Source organism: Saimiri boliviensis, chromosome 15 (genome assembly GCF_048565385.1).
Source record: "Saimiri boliviensis isolate mSaiBol1 chromosome 15, mSaiBol1.pri, whole genome shotgun sequence".
NCBI classification, from domain to species: domain Eukaryota; kingdom Metazoa; phylum Chordata; class Mammalia; order Primates; family Cebidae; genus Saimiri; species Saimiri boliviensis.
Genome location: NC_133463.1, coordinates 52,453,597 through 52,469,378, shown reverse-complemented (window position 1 = coordinate 52,469,378; position 15,782 = coordinate 52,453,597). Strand labels below are relative to the sequence as shown.

At 38.7% G+C, this 15,782-nt stretch overlaps 1 protein-coding gene across 6 annotated transcripts in view; it reads left to right on the top strand.

Moving 5' to 3' along the window:
• The window catches only part of UBR5 (ubiquitin protein ligase E3 component n-recognin 5), a 149,824-nt gene that overhangs the window by 71,498 nt on the left and 62,544 nt on the right, over positions 1 to 15,782 (top strand). For all 6 annotated transcript variants that reach the window (XM_010351417.3, XM_003940676.4, XM_010351416.3 and 3 more), the window contains exons 10-13: positions 9,094 to 9,210; positions 9,295 to 9,405; positions 10,304 to 10,458; positions 10,970 to 11,087. In XM_010351417.3, coding sequence (XP_010349719.1) covers positions 9,094 to 9,210; positions 9,295 to 9,405; positions 10,304 to 10,458; positions 10,970 to 11,087 — 501 coding nt within the window. The remainder of the gene's footprint in view (positions 1 to 9,093; positions 9,211 to 9,294; positions 9,406 to 10,303; positions 10,459 to 10,969; positions 11,088 to 15,782) is intronic.

The following is a 15,782-nucleotide window of genomic DNA, read 5'->3' as shown; positions in this document are numbered from 1 at the left end:
ACCAGCACCAGATGAGAATGGTCTGCCAAGAATAGGGGCTTGTCTAATGAGGGGTCCAGTAGGAATTCCCAGCTCAGAACGGTTTGAATGTCATGCTCAGACTAATATTGGGAAATCGGAGCAGTTGGAGAGCATGAATCTATCATTTTATCTCCTTCACGAAACAGACATTGCTGCTGATTGCCTAGTACCTGGCTATTTTTGGGTGCTATATTAATCACAAGATCGGATATTGAGCCTGTCTTATGAAACTTTTGAGGTTTAGTGCAGGAGAAAGGTGATGATTAGTCATCCAAAGTTAACATTCTTAAAAGGTGGCTTTCTTTATAATCTTGATTGGAGTTTTCTTTTTTAAAAAAATCGTGGTAACTGTTGCATTATTTTGACTGAAAGAGTTATTTCTACATTCTCGACATTATCAGGCTGCTAAAGGATAGTCTTAATTTTGTACACAATAGTAAACTTGGAATAGCTGGAAAAGACCTTTTAGCTTGCCTCTGATCCATTCATTTTTATGGATAAGCAAACTTCATGTCTTGTAAATGGCAGATTCAGCAATGAAGTTACTTTTTAAATATGGAAAGGAGTAGTAGCATTTTTTTTTTTTTAAGGAGTGGGGATAGTCAATATATGCATCCTAGAATTTCAGAAATGACCTAATGCAACACTCTTATATGTTAAGTGTGGTTGTTAGTGTCCGTAATAATTTTCATTTTGCCTTTTGTTAGGGCACAAAGTTAATTCTGTTGGTAAATAAACTAGATTAGTACCTACTTTCCCAGCATCCGTTTAGAGGTACAGCTAGGTCTTCAAAATTTTACTTTTTTGTTTTGAGATGGGGTTTTCTTCTTGTAGCCCAGGCTAGTGTAGTGATGCAATCTCAGTTCACTGCAACCTCTGTCTCTCGGGATTCAAGTGATTCTTGTGCCTCAGCCTCCCCAGTAGCTGGGATTACAGGCAATCTCTACCATGCCTGGCTAATTTGTTGTATTTTTAATAGAGATGGGGGTTTCACCTGTTGGCCAGGCTTGTCACTAACTCCTGACCTCAGATGATCTACCCGCTTTGGCCTCCCAAAGTGTTGGGATTACAGGTGTGAGCCATGGTGCCCGGCGATTTTACCATTTTGTAAGCTAATAGAATTCTTTTGATGGTAGAATGTTCTCTTTTCTTTAAGGTTTTGTGGTATAGTCTTGAACTGAAAATATTTGAAGTGACTGTAAAATACGAATATTTCCTGAAATTACTCTAAGTTAAATGTCAAAACTAATATAATATAAAAGTATAATTAAAAATTATCATAGGGATCTTGAAAGCTCTACAAAGACGGAAGTGAGGGTCATTCGGTCATTATTAATTTAGAAACCTTCATGAAATGTAAGTCATGTGTTAGGCCTTTTGTTAGATGTTAGGGTGAGAGAGTTGGTAGAAAGAAGAAAAATAATGTTTATCTGTTTGAATGAGTACCATAACAGAGTCCATACATAACATGTATAATAGCTACACAGTAGCATACGAGGCATTGGGAAATCTCAGGAGGCTGCACAGAATGATTACAAAGAGTGTGGACTCTGAAGTGAAACTGCTGGATTTCCTGTCCTAACCCTGCCACTATCTAGTTGTGTGACCTTGATCAAGTTTTTTTGACCTTTCTCTGCCTTGGTTTTCTCATAAGATAGAGATAGTAATAATTTTTACATTATGGATTTGTTACGATATTTAAATGAGTTAGTATATGTAAAGTGCAAGGAGCAAGGAGAAGCATGGTCCTATCCTAGGAAGAGAGAACAAGGCAATTCCTGCAGGTCATGGGAGGATGAGAGAGCCCAGTTGGGTATTTCCAAGTAGGTTCATGTGGCAATTGCATTTTATGTGCCAGGTTCTCTGTTAGTAGTGAATTGGGCACAGACCAAAAAGATGCAGATCATGCCTGCCCCCTTGTCTGACTGGTCTAGAATGAATGCAAGTTATGAAAACATTTTATTATAGTAATAATTTAGTGCAATAGGAAATTAAGGGTAGCCTATATGTACCAAAGTGAGAAGGGGAGGGAGTGCCTAAGCCTGTGCTCTAAGTCCAAAGTCTTGATGTTCACAGTCGAACTAGCCAAGTTTATACTGGTTTCTGAAAGTTTTTACACAAAACATCAACTTTCTTATTATGCTGTCTCTACTCCCTAGAATCCTTCTTTTCTCTCTTCTCTCCCCCTCCCTCTCTTCAGTCCTCTCTTCTCCCGTACTCCACCCACTTCTCTCTCCCCGTCCCTTTATTCACCCTTCTCTAGCTATTCTTTCTATCCTTCCATCCATCCACCTATCCATCTAACCATCTATTGCATCTACTGATTTTTAATGTTTTTCTGGCTTATGTGACTGCTCGTTTTATTTTGTATTTCTGGAATTGCTTTGATAATTCAGTTACTTTGGTGAGAATAGGTAATCTTTCAATTAGGTGGTTCTATAATACGGCCCCATTTTTACTTCTCAGTCATTTTTGCAATTTATTTTTCCTAGATTGGAAATGTAGTAATATGCTGCTGAATGTCTGCATGTAAATTATAATTATATATGTGTTTATACCAATCTACTTCCAACAAGAATCTAAACCAAACACATTTTATAAGCCCCAAGCTAGACAAAGAGACCAGAGGAAAAGAAAACCATAGGCTAATAATATCTTTGATACAGAAATCCTCAAAAAAAAAATAGGAAACTGAATTCAATACATAACAAAAAGATTATACATCATGACCAGGTGGAATTTATTCCTGGCATTTAAGTCTGGCTTTATATATACATATTAATCAGTTGATAGATCATGTTAGCAGTATGAAACCTGAAAATCACACCAACACCTTGATTGATGCAGAAAAAGCATTTGAAAAAGTTGAGCGTTCTTTCTTGATAAAAACTCTTTTAACAGTTTGGATGTGGAAGGAAAGCTCCTCAATTTAATGGAGTCCATATGTGAAAAAACTCACAGCTAACAATCAACAGGAAGCAACTCAGAGCTTTTCCACTAACTTTTTCTTTTCTTTTTTGAGTGGAGTCTCGCTCTGTCACCCAGGCTGGAGTGTAGTCCAGTGGCACAATTTCTGCTCACTGCAACCTCTGTCTCCTGGGTTCAAGCAATTTTCCTGCCTCAGCCTCCTGAGTAGCTGGGACTACAGGCGTGTGCCACCACGCCCGCCTAATTTTTTGTATTTTTAGTAGAGATCGTGTTTCACTGTGTTAGCCAGGATGGTCTCGATCTCTTGACCTCGTGATCTACCCATCTTGGCCTCCCAAATTGCTGGGATTACAGGTGTGTGCCACTGCGCCCAGCTGCTTTTCCACTAACATTTAATGCAAGGCAGGGATGCCTACTCTTGCCAGTTCTATTCAGCATAGTACTAGAAGTACTAATGATAATCAAACAAGAAAAAGAAATAAAAGGCATCCAGATTGGAAAGGAAGAAGTATAGTTATCTCTATTTGCGGATGACATGATCCTATATGTAGACCCCCCCCAAACACCAAAATTCCACTAAAAAAACCTGTTAGAACTATTAAATTCAGTAAAGTTGCAGGCTGCAAGGTCAACATACAAAAATCAGTAATATTCCCATACACAGAATAGCAGCCTAGCTAAAAAAGAAATGAAGAAAATAAATCTTGGCCAGGTACTGTGGCTTATGCTTGTTATCTCAGCACTTTGGGAGGCTGAAGTGGGAGAATCACTTGAGCCCAGGGAGCTTCATGGATGGGAAGAATTAGTATTGTTAAACTTAGTCATACTACCAAAAGTAATGTGCAGATTTATATGTAATCGCTATCAGAATTTCAGTGGCATTCTTCACGAAATAGAAAAGGAATCCTAAAATTTGTAAAGAACCATAAAATACCCCAAATTGTGAAAGCAATAATGAGAAAGTTAGAGGCGCCATATTCCTTGATTTAAAATAATATTACAAAACTATAAGCAATCAAAACCATATGGTACCGGCATCAAAACAGAAACATAGACCAATGGAACAGAATAGAGAGCCCAGAAATAAATTCAAACATTTATTATTGACTGATTTTTGACAAGGGCCCCAATGGGGAAAAGATAGTCTCTTCAATAAGTGGTACTGGGAAAATTGGATTCTCACATGTAAAATTGGATGCTTATCTTGGACAATACAAAAATCAACTCAGAATAGACAAAAGACCTGGATGTAAAATATGAAATCATAAACACCATAAGAAAATATAAGGAAAGCTGCTTGACGTTGCTCATGGCAGTGATTTTTTTTGGATTTCACACCAAAAACTCAGATGTCAAAAGCAAGAATAAGTAAATGGAACTACATGAAATGAAAAGCCTTTGTATATAGTACAAAACAATCAGTAAAATAAAAACGCATCCTATAAACTGAAAAAATATTTGTAAACAATGCATCTGATAAGGAGTTAATATTCAGACTTCATTAGAACACTTGAAGTCAATAGCAGAAAAATAACCTGATTAAAAAATGGGTAAGGACCTTAAAAGAGATTTCTCCAAAGAAGACATAAAAATGGCTAATAGATTTTTTAAAAGATGCTTAATGCCAGTAATTGTCAGGGAATGCAAATTAAAACCACTGTGAGATACAATTAGGATGGTTGTTACCAAAAAGACAAGAGTTAGCAAATGCTGCAAGGGTACAGAGAAAAGAGAACCCTTGTATGCTGTTGGGAATGTAGATTGGTTCAGCTACTATGGAAAACAGTATGGAAGTTCCTAAAGAAGTTAGAAATAGAGCCACCGTAGGACCCAGCAATCCCTGTTCTGTAATCATGCCTCATAAAAGTATCTGCACTCTCATGTTCATTCTAGTATTATTTATAATAGGTAATATCTGGAAAAAACTTAAGTGTCCTTCATAGGCAGATGGATGAAGAAAACACACACACACACACACACACACACACACACACACACACACACGGACAAATGGATACAGAAAGAGAAAGAGAGCAGAAGAAAAGGAAAATTATTCAGTTTAAAAAAGGAGATCCTGCCATTTGCCACAACATGCAACATGGATGGACCTGGAGGACATTATGCTAAGTGAAATAAGTCAGAAACAGGGAAAAAACACATTGTATGATCTCACTTATATGTGAAGTAGCGAATAAAGCAGTGGTTACCATGGGCTGACAAGGAGTGGGGTGTGAGGGAGGGAAAATGGGGTTAAAGGATACATAGTAGCAGACACGTAGGCTGCACATCTAGAGCTGTGTGTATGTCAGGAGGATTGCAGTTAATAAAATGGTATTGTATTATGCATTTTTGTTAAGTAGATTTTAGCTGCTCTTGTCACAAAATAGTAACTGTGAAATGATAGATGTGTAAATATCTACGTGTATCCTATAACGTTGTAAACTTCAAATATACACTATAAAATTTATTTAGACAGATATTTGAAAAGGTGCTTTTTTTTGAGATGAGTCTTGCTCTGTCGCCTAGGCTAGAATGCAGTGCCATGATCTTGGCTCACTGCTTCCCAAGTTCAAGTGATTCTTGTGCCTCAGTCTCCCAAGTAGCTGGGATTACAGGGATGTGCCACGATGCCCAGCTACTTCTTGTATTTTTAGTAGAGGACAGGGTTTTGCCATGTTGGCCAGGCTGGTCTCGAACTCCTGACCTCCCTCAAGTGATCTGCCTGCCTCGACCTCCCAAAATGCTGAAATTTACAGGCATGGGCCACGGCGCCTGACCAAAATGTATTTTAATAAAAGGAATCTAAAGGGACTTAAAAGGGGCAAGATGCAGACACAGTAGTCACAGAGACTTAAAAGTCAAACACAAAGAGCTAAGTAATAAAAGTTAAAGGGAAAGGAAGGAGAAAAGTTACAGAGAAGTCTATTCTAGGTAAACTTGCTGAAGCTGAACATAAGAACTTTGCTTTGTGCTCCGTAACAAAACTGTTTCAATTTAAGAGATGCACACTTTGTGTATTTTCACTAAGCTCCCAGAGACATGCTTGGTAAGAGTTGTGTGATGAAGAAGCAAAAGTGATTCAGTGCCGTTGATTAATATTAGTTAAATTTATGTTAGACAGTTGCAGATTTACTGATTCAACCTCTGTCCTTCCAAAATATTCACTTTAAGGAGGTGAACATTACTGGCATGATGGGAGAAAGATAAAAACCAGAAAAATTGAAAGTCAGTTATGAGAATGCTAATGATTGTTCAAGGAAATTCTGAGGATCTCGACCAAAGCAGGGGTATGGGGAAAGAGAAGAATCTGAGAGGAATTTGAGACCAATGTAGACATGGGAACCTGGAGCACCCCTCAACACTTCTTTTCTGCTCATCAATCGATTCGATTGTCATGTCTCCCATTACCGGGTCGGTGATGATGTTATTCATAGAGATAGGGACTACAGGAAAGGCAAAGCTTTGCAGGAAATGGTGATTGCTCTTTAAGACAGCTGTAGGTAAGTCTGGAGATAATGAGATTTACCCATTTAACAGCATGGTGCTGTAGTGGATGCAGTCACTGAGGCTGGAAGGTGAAGCACAGTGTGAATACAGGGACAAGGAATCTGTGGCAGGGAGTGCATGGCAGTGCCAGGGAGATGGAAAAATGATGATGGAGTCATGAGGGCAGGTGGAAGACCAATAGAGAATGGTGACCTGTGAAATGGGGAGAGGATGGGTTCCAGAACAGATAGTGAACAGAGGCAAATTATTTGATGAGCATAAAGAGAAGATGCACTGATTAAGTACATTGGGCATTGATTTGGGAGTTGGAAAAAAGATTGTAACCATCATTGAAAACTAGCAAGATGAAACATATGCCAGGCAATAATTCACTTTACCACTTTGGACTGAAGGAGAGATTAGTTTGGATGGTCATTGGGAGACAGGAGAAGGAGTTGCATCCGTTATGTGTGTGACTTATATTTAAATAGGGGAGGAAGAGCCTTTTTCTCTGAGATGGGGAGAAGGAAGGAGATAAGAATGGTGCTTTCATTAAGCACATCTAGAGCTAGGAATATGAGGAAGTCTCTGCCTGAGAACTATCATTTTCTGCATGAGTCAAAGATGAAGTTAGGGGAGGAGATTAGTCATAGTCGAATTTAATTGTGCATTTTTTGCACTGGGCTCTGTGCTGTGTACTTTATACAGCTGACTCTTGAACTGTGAGGGGGTTAGGAGCACCCATTCCTCATTCAGTTGAAATCCACGTAACTTATGAGTCCCCCAAAACTTAAACTCCTTATAGCCCCCTCTGTTGACTGGGAGCTACTCACAACATAAAGTTGATTAACACATATTTTGTTATGTTATATGTAGTATATGCTGTATTTGTATAATAAAGAAGAAAATGTTAAGAAAATCATAAGGAAAAGAACATATATTTAGTATGCATTAAGTGGAAGTGGATTGCCATTAAGATCTTCATTCTTATCTTCTCATTGAATAGTCTGAGGGAAGGGGATGAAAGAGTTAGAGGAGGAGGAGTTGCTTTTGCTGTCTTAAGGATGGCAGAGGCTGAAGGAAACCCATGTATAAGCAGGTCCTAACAGTTCAAACCCATATTGTTCAAGGGTCAACTATATATCTTACTCCATTTGGTTTCACCCTGCACTCCCCTTTCCCTCACCATGATTTGCATTATCATGATACCCATTTTAGAGATGAAGAAATGGTTTCAGAGAAATGTATAATTTACCTGAAGTCACATACTTAAGTTGGGTCTATGTTTTGGACTCAGTCTGATTCCATTATAATTAATTCTTAACCAAAGGATTGAGAAGAGAATATGAAGTAGAAAGGTGATGCAGCTTCTATGGAAAAAAATCAATAATGGTTTGTAGATCTCCATGGTAAAGGTAAAGGAAGAATTGCTAACTTCGAGAATTTTAAATTTGGTCTCTTTTCCATCCCCCAAGAAAAGTGACTTGAAAATCAGGTTAACTGGTATCGCTAAAATAGAATTACTACTTTTTTATATTTCTATTATTTATAAAATAGACTTATTTATAAGATAGAATTATATTCTTTTTTTTATAAAATAGAATTATTACTTTTTATTATTACCGATAAAATTATAATTATTGCTATTTCTGTACAGCATTGAGGTATAACCTGTTGTTATTGTGTTATATTAATAAATCTTGTAGACTTCATAAACTTTAGCTGAGCACTATAACCCATCTGATCAAATAAGATTGGATTTTGGTAGAAAACCACAAAGACACCATTTGTTTATCATACCCTGGAGCCAGAATCCCAAAGAGAGTAGAGAAGTACTGTGTATAGACCAATAGCATTTTTGTAACCTAAAATCTGTTGTTGGTAATTTTTGCTCTGAGATTTCTAGGTAGCTTGTGCTCTGATCTTTGGTTTTATGTTAAAGAAAATTATTATTTATTTATATTTATTGGTCAAGCTTTTTATAATTTAATTGTATTCCAACTCATTGCATGTATATCAACATAAAAGTGAATGAATTACCTTAAATATGGGCACTTGTTTCCATAGCTTGAAAGAGCTTACAGCAAGAGTCTTCTGATTTGATGTTTTTCTCTGCTTTAGCTCCTTATTTTGTTTTTCTTTTCCCTTCACTCATTCAGCACATTGATTGAGCACCTATTTGTATGCTAAATTCTTAAGTTACAGTGATAAGACAAAGCTTATACTTCAGTGAGATAGTCTGTAAACAAACATGTCAAGTTGTGAAGTGCTGTGAGTTAAAAAGAAAGCAGTGTAAGGAACTGAATGTGAGAGTGATACTTCTGTACATAGTGTCATCAGAGAAAGTCTCTTGAGGGAGTGTCACCTGAGACAGTAACACAGGCAGAGGGAACAACAGGGACAGGATCCTCGGGTAGGGTTGTAGTGGACATGGTACAAGAACAGGAAGAAGGCCAGTGTGAATGGAGGTGAGTGAGTTAATGGAGGGAGCCAGCGCCATCTTAATTGAACACCTTGTAGGCCATGCTGAAAACTTCGTATAGTTGGTTTATGTGTTCACATATTTAATCTAGATCTGATGAAGTGATTAAAGTGACAGTGTTTTTATCATTAGATTTGGCAGTTTTTCTATTTATAGCGTTGTATTTTACTTTATAGGATGGAACAAAATTCATCTGTATTGGGGCTCTATATTCTGAACTTTTGGCTGTCAGCAGTAAAGGAGAACTTTATCAGTGGAAATGGAATGAATCTGAGCCTTACAGAAATGCCCAGGTATTTTATTTTATGAAGTCTTCCATTAAATAGCTCTACATATCAACAAATAAAATAGTAATCATTTTTCTTATGCTTTCAAAGAATCCTTCATTACATCATCCACGAGCAACATTTTTGGGGTTAACCAATGAAAAGATAGTCCTTCTGTCTGCAAATAGCATAAGAGCAACTGTAGCTACAGAAAATAACAAGGTATGAAACGCTTTGCCTTGATAAACATTTCATGCTTTAATTCTTTCTTTTTTAAACATTTTTTTTTTTTGCTCCTTTTCCATCTTTTCATTTTCTCTTTCTGTCTTAACATGAATACAAAGTGTCTCAAGCCTTAATAATCTAATGTATATTTTTGTTGGCTAGTTTATACTGTAACTGTAAAAATAGCTTTCTGCTTTAAGGAGAGGCAAAAATATTCAAGAAAATTGCTAAGAAAAGTTGTTGAGAAGCTAGGAAATACAGATTGAGAAAGTATGAATATTATGCCTCAAATTATCAGTTTGGCTTTAAAATCACTAAAAATTTTTTTGGTGGTGGGGGCGGTTATTTTTGTATTTTTGAGACAGGGTCTTGCTTTGTTGCCCAGGCGGAAGGGCAGTGGTGTGATCATAGCTCACTGCAGCCTTGAACTCAAGCCTTCTGAGTAGCTAGTACTGTAGGCACACACCACCATGCCTGGCCGATTTTTAAAACTTTTTCATAGAGGTGGAGTCTCACTGTGTTGCTCAGGCTAGTCTCAAACTCCTGGCCCCAAGTGATCCTCCCTCCTTGGCCTACCAGAGTGCTGGGATGACAGGCTTTTGACACCTGGCCTAAAGTCACTAAATTCTTTAAAAAATTGTTGGAGCAAATGTTTACTCCTAACCTTAAAGACGGCCGTAGACACTCATTTCAGTAACTGCTGTTTTGATTTGTGTGAAGAAGGTGTTTTAGTTTCTAGTTTTACTAAGAACCTCTCTGAATTACTTATTTTTACAGCATTTAGCTCAAAACATTTTAGAACTCCAAAGTATGTATGTCTTGCCCTAGTTGTTACCACAATCCTTTTGGAAAGATGCCTTGATTTTATTTAAAGTTGTAATATTTTATTCCTTAGGTTGCTACATGGGTGGATGAAACTTTAAGTTCGGTGGCTTCTAAATTAGAGCACACTGCACAGACATACTCTGAACTTCAAGGAGAGCGGATAGTTTCTTTACATTGCTGTGCCCTTTACACCTGCGCCCAGCTGGAGAACAATTTATATTGGTGGTGAGTCTATAGGGAGGAGGAATTTATCAGCAAATGCTTGAATATGTGTAGAGAGGTGCTTTGAGTAGTGGAATACCAACACCAGAAAGTCAATTAAAAGATAATGCCTTATGGAAGGGAAATTTGACTTTCGAACAAAGTAACTGGGTGTGATAGTGGCTACCTGTAATCCCAGTTTCTTGGAAGGCTGAGGTGGGAGGATCTCTTGAGCCCAGGAGGTAGAACTGAGATCAGCCACCTGCTCTCTAACCTGGGCAGCAGAGCAAGGCCCTGTCTCAAAAAGAAAAAAAAAAAAAAATGATGAATTTTCCATAAAATTTAATTATAAAGGTTTAATAAAAGCAGATCCAGTTACTAATAATTAAGATGAAGTTATACATATTAATACTTTCCTGAGGGGAAAATACTGGAGAAATACCAGAAATGCTTAACTGTTAATATGTTTAATTTCAGATTTATGTAATGAACTGTTTTACTGCTTATTTGACGAATTTATCTTTTTTGTTTTCAGGGGTGTAGTACCTTTTAGTCAAAGGAAGAAAATGTTAGAGAAAGCTAGAGCAAAAAACAAAAAGCCTAAATCCAGTGCTGGTATTTCTTCAATGCCAAACATCACTGTTGGCACCCAGGTAAGTGATTAGAATTAAGCCTATCTTGGCTGGGCATGGTGGCTCCCACCTGTAACCGTAGCACTTCAGAAGGTTGAGGTAGGTGGATGGTCTGAGCTCAGGCATTCGAGACCAGCCTGGATAACACATTGAAACCCTATCTCTACTAAAATACGAAAAACTAGCTGGGAGTTGCGGTGTGCACCTGTAATCCCAGCTACTCCGGAGGCTCAGGCAGGAGAATCGCTTGAACCCAGGACGGGGAGGTCGCAGTGAGCCAAGATCGCACCACTGTACTCCAGCCTGAGCAACAGGGCAAGACTCTGTCTCCAAAAAGGAAAGAAGGAGTTAAGCCTGTTTTAAGGGGACCTCATTTCTCTTCAGAATCACTTTCTTCCCTTGTAAGCAATTTTACAGATGAGCATCATTTGAAGACTTCGTTTCCAGTAACATGTTATGTGTCACGTCATTTTTTCTTCTTTCAGTAGTTGAGTAATACTGTATAGATGGTAGCCCAGTGTCAGTAGGTTTTCCTATGGGGCAAGGTAATTTGGGATTTTTTTTTGAGGTGGAGTCTTGCTCTGTCTCCTAGGCTGAAGTGCAGTGGTGTAGTCTCAGCTCACTGCAACCTCTGCCTCTGCCTCCTGAGTTCAAGTGATTCTCCTACCTCAGCCTCCCGAGTAGCTGGGATTACAGGCATGTGCCACCAAACCCGGCTAATGTTTCTACAGTTAGTAGAGACGGGGCTTACCATATTGGCCAGGCTGGTCTTGAACTCCTGACCTTAGGTGATCCACCTGCCTTGGCCTCCTAAAGTGCTGTGATTATAGGCATGAGCCACCACTCCCTGCCAGTTCCTGGTTTTAAGAATCACTTGGTACTTTTAAATGCAGAATCTAGATCCTCTTACTTGAAATGTTTAAGTTTGTTTGGTGGTAGGGCCAGGCACTGTTGTGTTTAACAAACATCCCAGGTGATTCTTAAGGACTAAGCAGTTTGAAAGATAACTGCTCTCTGGGGATGTTGTCAGCATGAGGCAGGCAGCTTTGTCAAATCCCCATTTCTACCACTTTGTGGTTTTTTACCATGAGATGATTTTAGGCTTCTATAGATAGTGTTTTCTGGAAGCTGATAATTCTTACAATGTCAGTGGTTCTCTAAGTACGGTCCGTATAAACCTGCCTTCTCCTCAGCCCTTTCAGGGAATCTGAAAATTTCCTTCCTTTTTCTATTACATATTTGTGTCAGGCTGAATTAGCTTCCTATATGCTTTTGTCAGAATATGGTATCAACAGATCGAATGCAGAAGCAGATGTGAGAATACAGCTGGCTTCTATTAAGTCTGACATTAAGAGATTTGCTAAAATGTAAACAATGTTATTTTTCTTGTTTTTTTTTTTAAATCTATTTTTCATAAAATTGTTCATATGAACATGGGGTTTTACTACTGTTAAATATTTAAAACTTTTCTCAATTTCAAATAATGTGCTTGATTTACTCAGTTTTAATTTACTAATTATTAAAACTAGGTATGATCCATATAAATGTAAGATTTTTAGGATATGCAGTAATTCTTTTTTTTTTTTTAAGGAAAGTTTGCATTGTTTTAATTATTTTTATGTACAGAAAATTCAACAGTGTACATTTAACCCAGTTTAGTGGCAGGTTCTTTAGCCTTTGCCTTTTCGAGCTTGCCAATGCGAGCCACAGACTTGGGACCCAGGACATTGCTTCCCCAGTGACAGCGGATCTCATCATATCCGTTGTTGTAATTTGTCCTGACAGCTTCCACCAGCTTAGCCAAAGCGCCTTGGTCTTCCTGTGTGAAGGCGACAGTGGTGCAGGTCTTCCTGTGGACTAGACGTCCCAGTCTTGCCTTCCTCTTGATAATGCAATAAGGAACCCCCATTTACAACACAGGGCAGGCAAGAAGACAACCAGCTCAATGGGATCCATGTCGTGAGCATCACCACCAGCTGAGCTTTCTGGTTCTCCACCAAGGTGGTGACGGTGTTAACTGCTGCTCGAAGGACAGGTGGTCTCTTAGTGGGGACATCCCTTTTGCCAGCAGCTTTCTTCTCTGCCTGGGCCAACAGCCTCTGCTGCTTCTCCTGCTTTGTCTCTGGTCTATACTTGTGGGCCAGCTTAAGTAGCTTGAGTAGCTGTTTGGCAGTCCAGAGCCTGGGTGAACTGGTTAATTGCAGGAGGCACTTTCAGCCGCTTATAGGGGATGGCTGTCTACCGCTGCAACCTGATATAGTGGGGCCATTTCACAAAGCGGGTGAGTTCTCTTTTGGCCTGGATGTCCTGTCCAATGCCAAAATTCTTAGGCCTTTTCTCAAACAGGGGATTCACCACTTTCTTGGCCTCCTGCTGCTTCACGACAACGGGGGCTGGAGCCACCTTCTTCCCCTTGGCCTTCTTTCCTTTCAGCATCTTGGGCAGCGGGAGGAGAAGGGATATGAGTAATTCTTAATATTGAAACAAGGGTCTGGGCGCAGTGGCTCACACCTGTCATCCCAGCACTTTGGGAGGCCAAGGTGGGTGAATCACTTGAGATCAGGAGTTCAAGACCAGCCTGGCCAGCATGGCGAAACCCACTGTCTCCTAAAAATACAAAAATTAGCCAGGTGTGGTGGCACATGCCTGTAGTCTCAGCTACTCGGGAGGCTAAAGGCAGGAGAATCACTTTAACCCAGGAGGCAGAGACTGTGACACTGCACTCCAGCTTGGGCGGCAGAGGCAGACCTTTGTCTTAAAAAAAAAAAAGAAGATGAAAAGAGGCCTTAAGATCAAGTAAGTCTGAGAACTGTTTTTATACTTCTAATTCATTACGTTGTAGTTGAGGTTTATCTTCTGGGTAAGACTTAATGCTTATATTCATTTCAGCAAATGCTGTTAATGAATATTTAAAAACTTAATAATCCTTAAAACTTAGACAAAATGATAGTTTTAAATTACAGAATGTGGTGTTGATTTCTTCATCTGACACTGTCAATTCAGGTTTTTTTTTTCCTCATTACAAGTGAGTAAAATGTACCAGTTTATTCTCTTTCTGCATGATGCCTTTTTTGGGGTCTTACTCATGGTTTTCTTCTGCCTGTTGGTCTTCCAATCAGAACATTTTTAGCGATTACCCACTATTTTGAACATTATTGATCAGCCTTGTATTAGTTTCTTTGGACAGGGTCTGCTCTCTTTTGCTCCCTCTGCTCCCACCCCTTTCTCATCCTCTGCTCCCACCCCTTTCTCATGTACTAGCAGGATGTTGCAGCAGCTGCCATATCAGCAGGTAGGATGGCATTACCGTAGGCAGGGAGAACAGAAAAAATACTTTAAAGATGCACTGAAGAAAAGCTTTAAATAAAAGTTAGGCACTAAATTGCTGAAAGATAGCATATTAAAATACCTTGGTGTAGAACCAAGTTTGTGTTTTAAACCTATAGAATACTGGAGGTTGAGGGCAGTTACAGATGCAGAACAAGGAAAATATTCATGTCTTAACATCAAAAAGAACTGTTGGTATTCAGCTGCATCTGCATTTATAGGTCATCTTAAGAACTATTCATTTTATTACACAGAGGTAACAAATGGTTAATGATACACAACTATTCTTTGATAGAACTGTACCTCTAAGCCAATGTTTCCAGTTCCTGCACTTCTCAGACGTACCACCATCATCTTATGTTTCTTACATTTAATTATAAGCCACTTAATTAATTACATTTATATGAAAATCATGATGTTCATATACATGTCTGGTCATCTGTCACATAGTAAGAGGGTATTGGAGACATCAAAAGATATCTCCAGAAATTATGTTCTTATCTAAGATGGAGCTGTCGTTGGTAGGTTTGACAGTGCCATCTTGAAGGCCATTGGTTTTCAGAGTATGACCTGAGGTTAGTCCCTGATAGTGAGAGGTATTTTTTTTCCCCTCTCCATAGGTTATTTACTCCTGAACCCAGTTAAACTTCTAAATCTAATGTCTATATATTCTTTTTTAATTTAAAAGAAAAATTATCTATGAAACCTTCTGGCCAGTAGGAAACAGTAGTCTTCTGGGAGAAAGAAACATCTATAGAGATGAAGTTATAGAGCCTATCATGAATTAAGGATTTCCAAATTGTGGGAAACAGACAAGAAGTATAGTTGTTTTATAAGCCCCTTTTAGTTTCTTCTCTGCTATTTCTGCTCTGTTTTTTTTTTTTTTTTTTTTTTTTTTTTTAATATGGAGTCTCATTCTGTCACCAGATTGGAGTGCAGTGGCATGATCTCAGCTCACTGCAACCTCTGCTTCCTGGGTTGAGGTGATACTTCTGCCTCAGCCTCAGTTGTTGGGACTGCAGGCACATACCATCATGCCTGGCTAATTTTTTTATTTGTAGTAGAGACGGGGTTCACCATGTTGGCCAGGTTGGCCTCAATCTCTTGACCTTGTGATCTGCTTGCCTCAGCCTCCCAAAGTGCTGGAATTACAGGTGTGAGCCACTGTGCCTGACCTGTTCTGTTTTTTTAATAGCAGAATGGTTGGAATATTTGCTGTATGAAAATTTAAGGTTAATGCTAAATTTTTAGCAAACATGTTGAAATTATTCCTGTTCCCTAATATTAGAAAAACATTTTCTTAAGACCTTTAAGGTGATGCTTTTTTGGCCCTATTGATTGTGTAAATAAGATTATATTGGGGAACCTAGGAAGCCCAGTACTTTTATG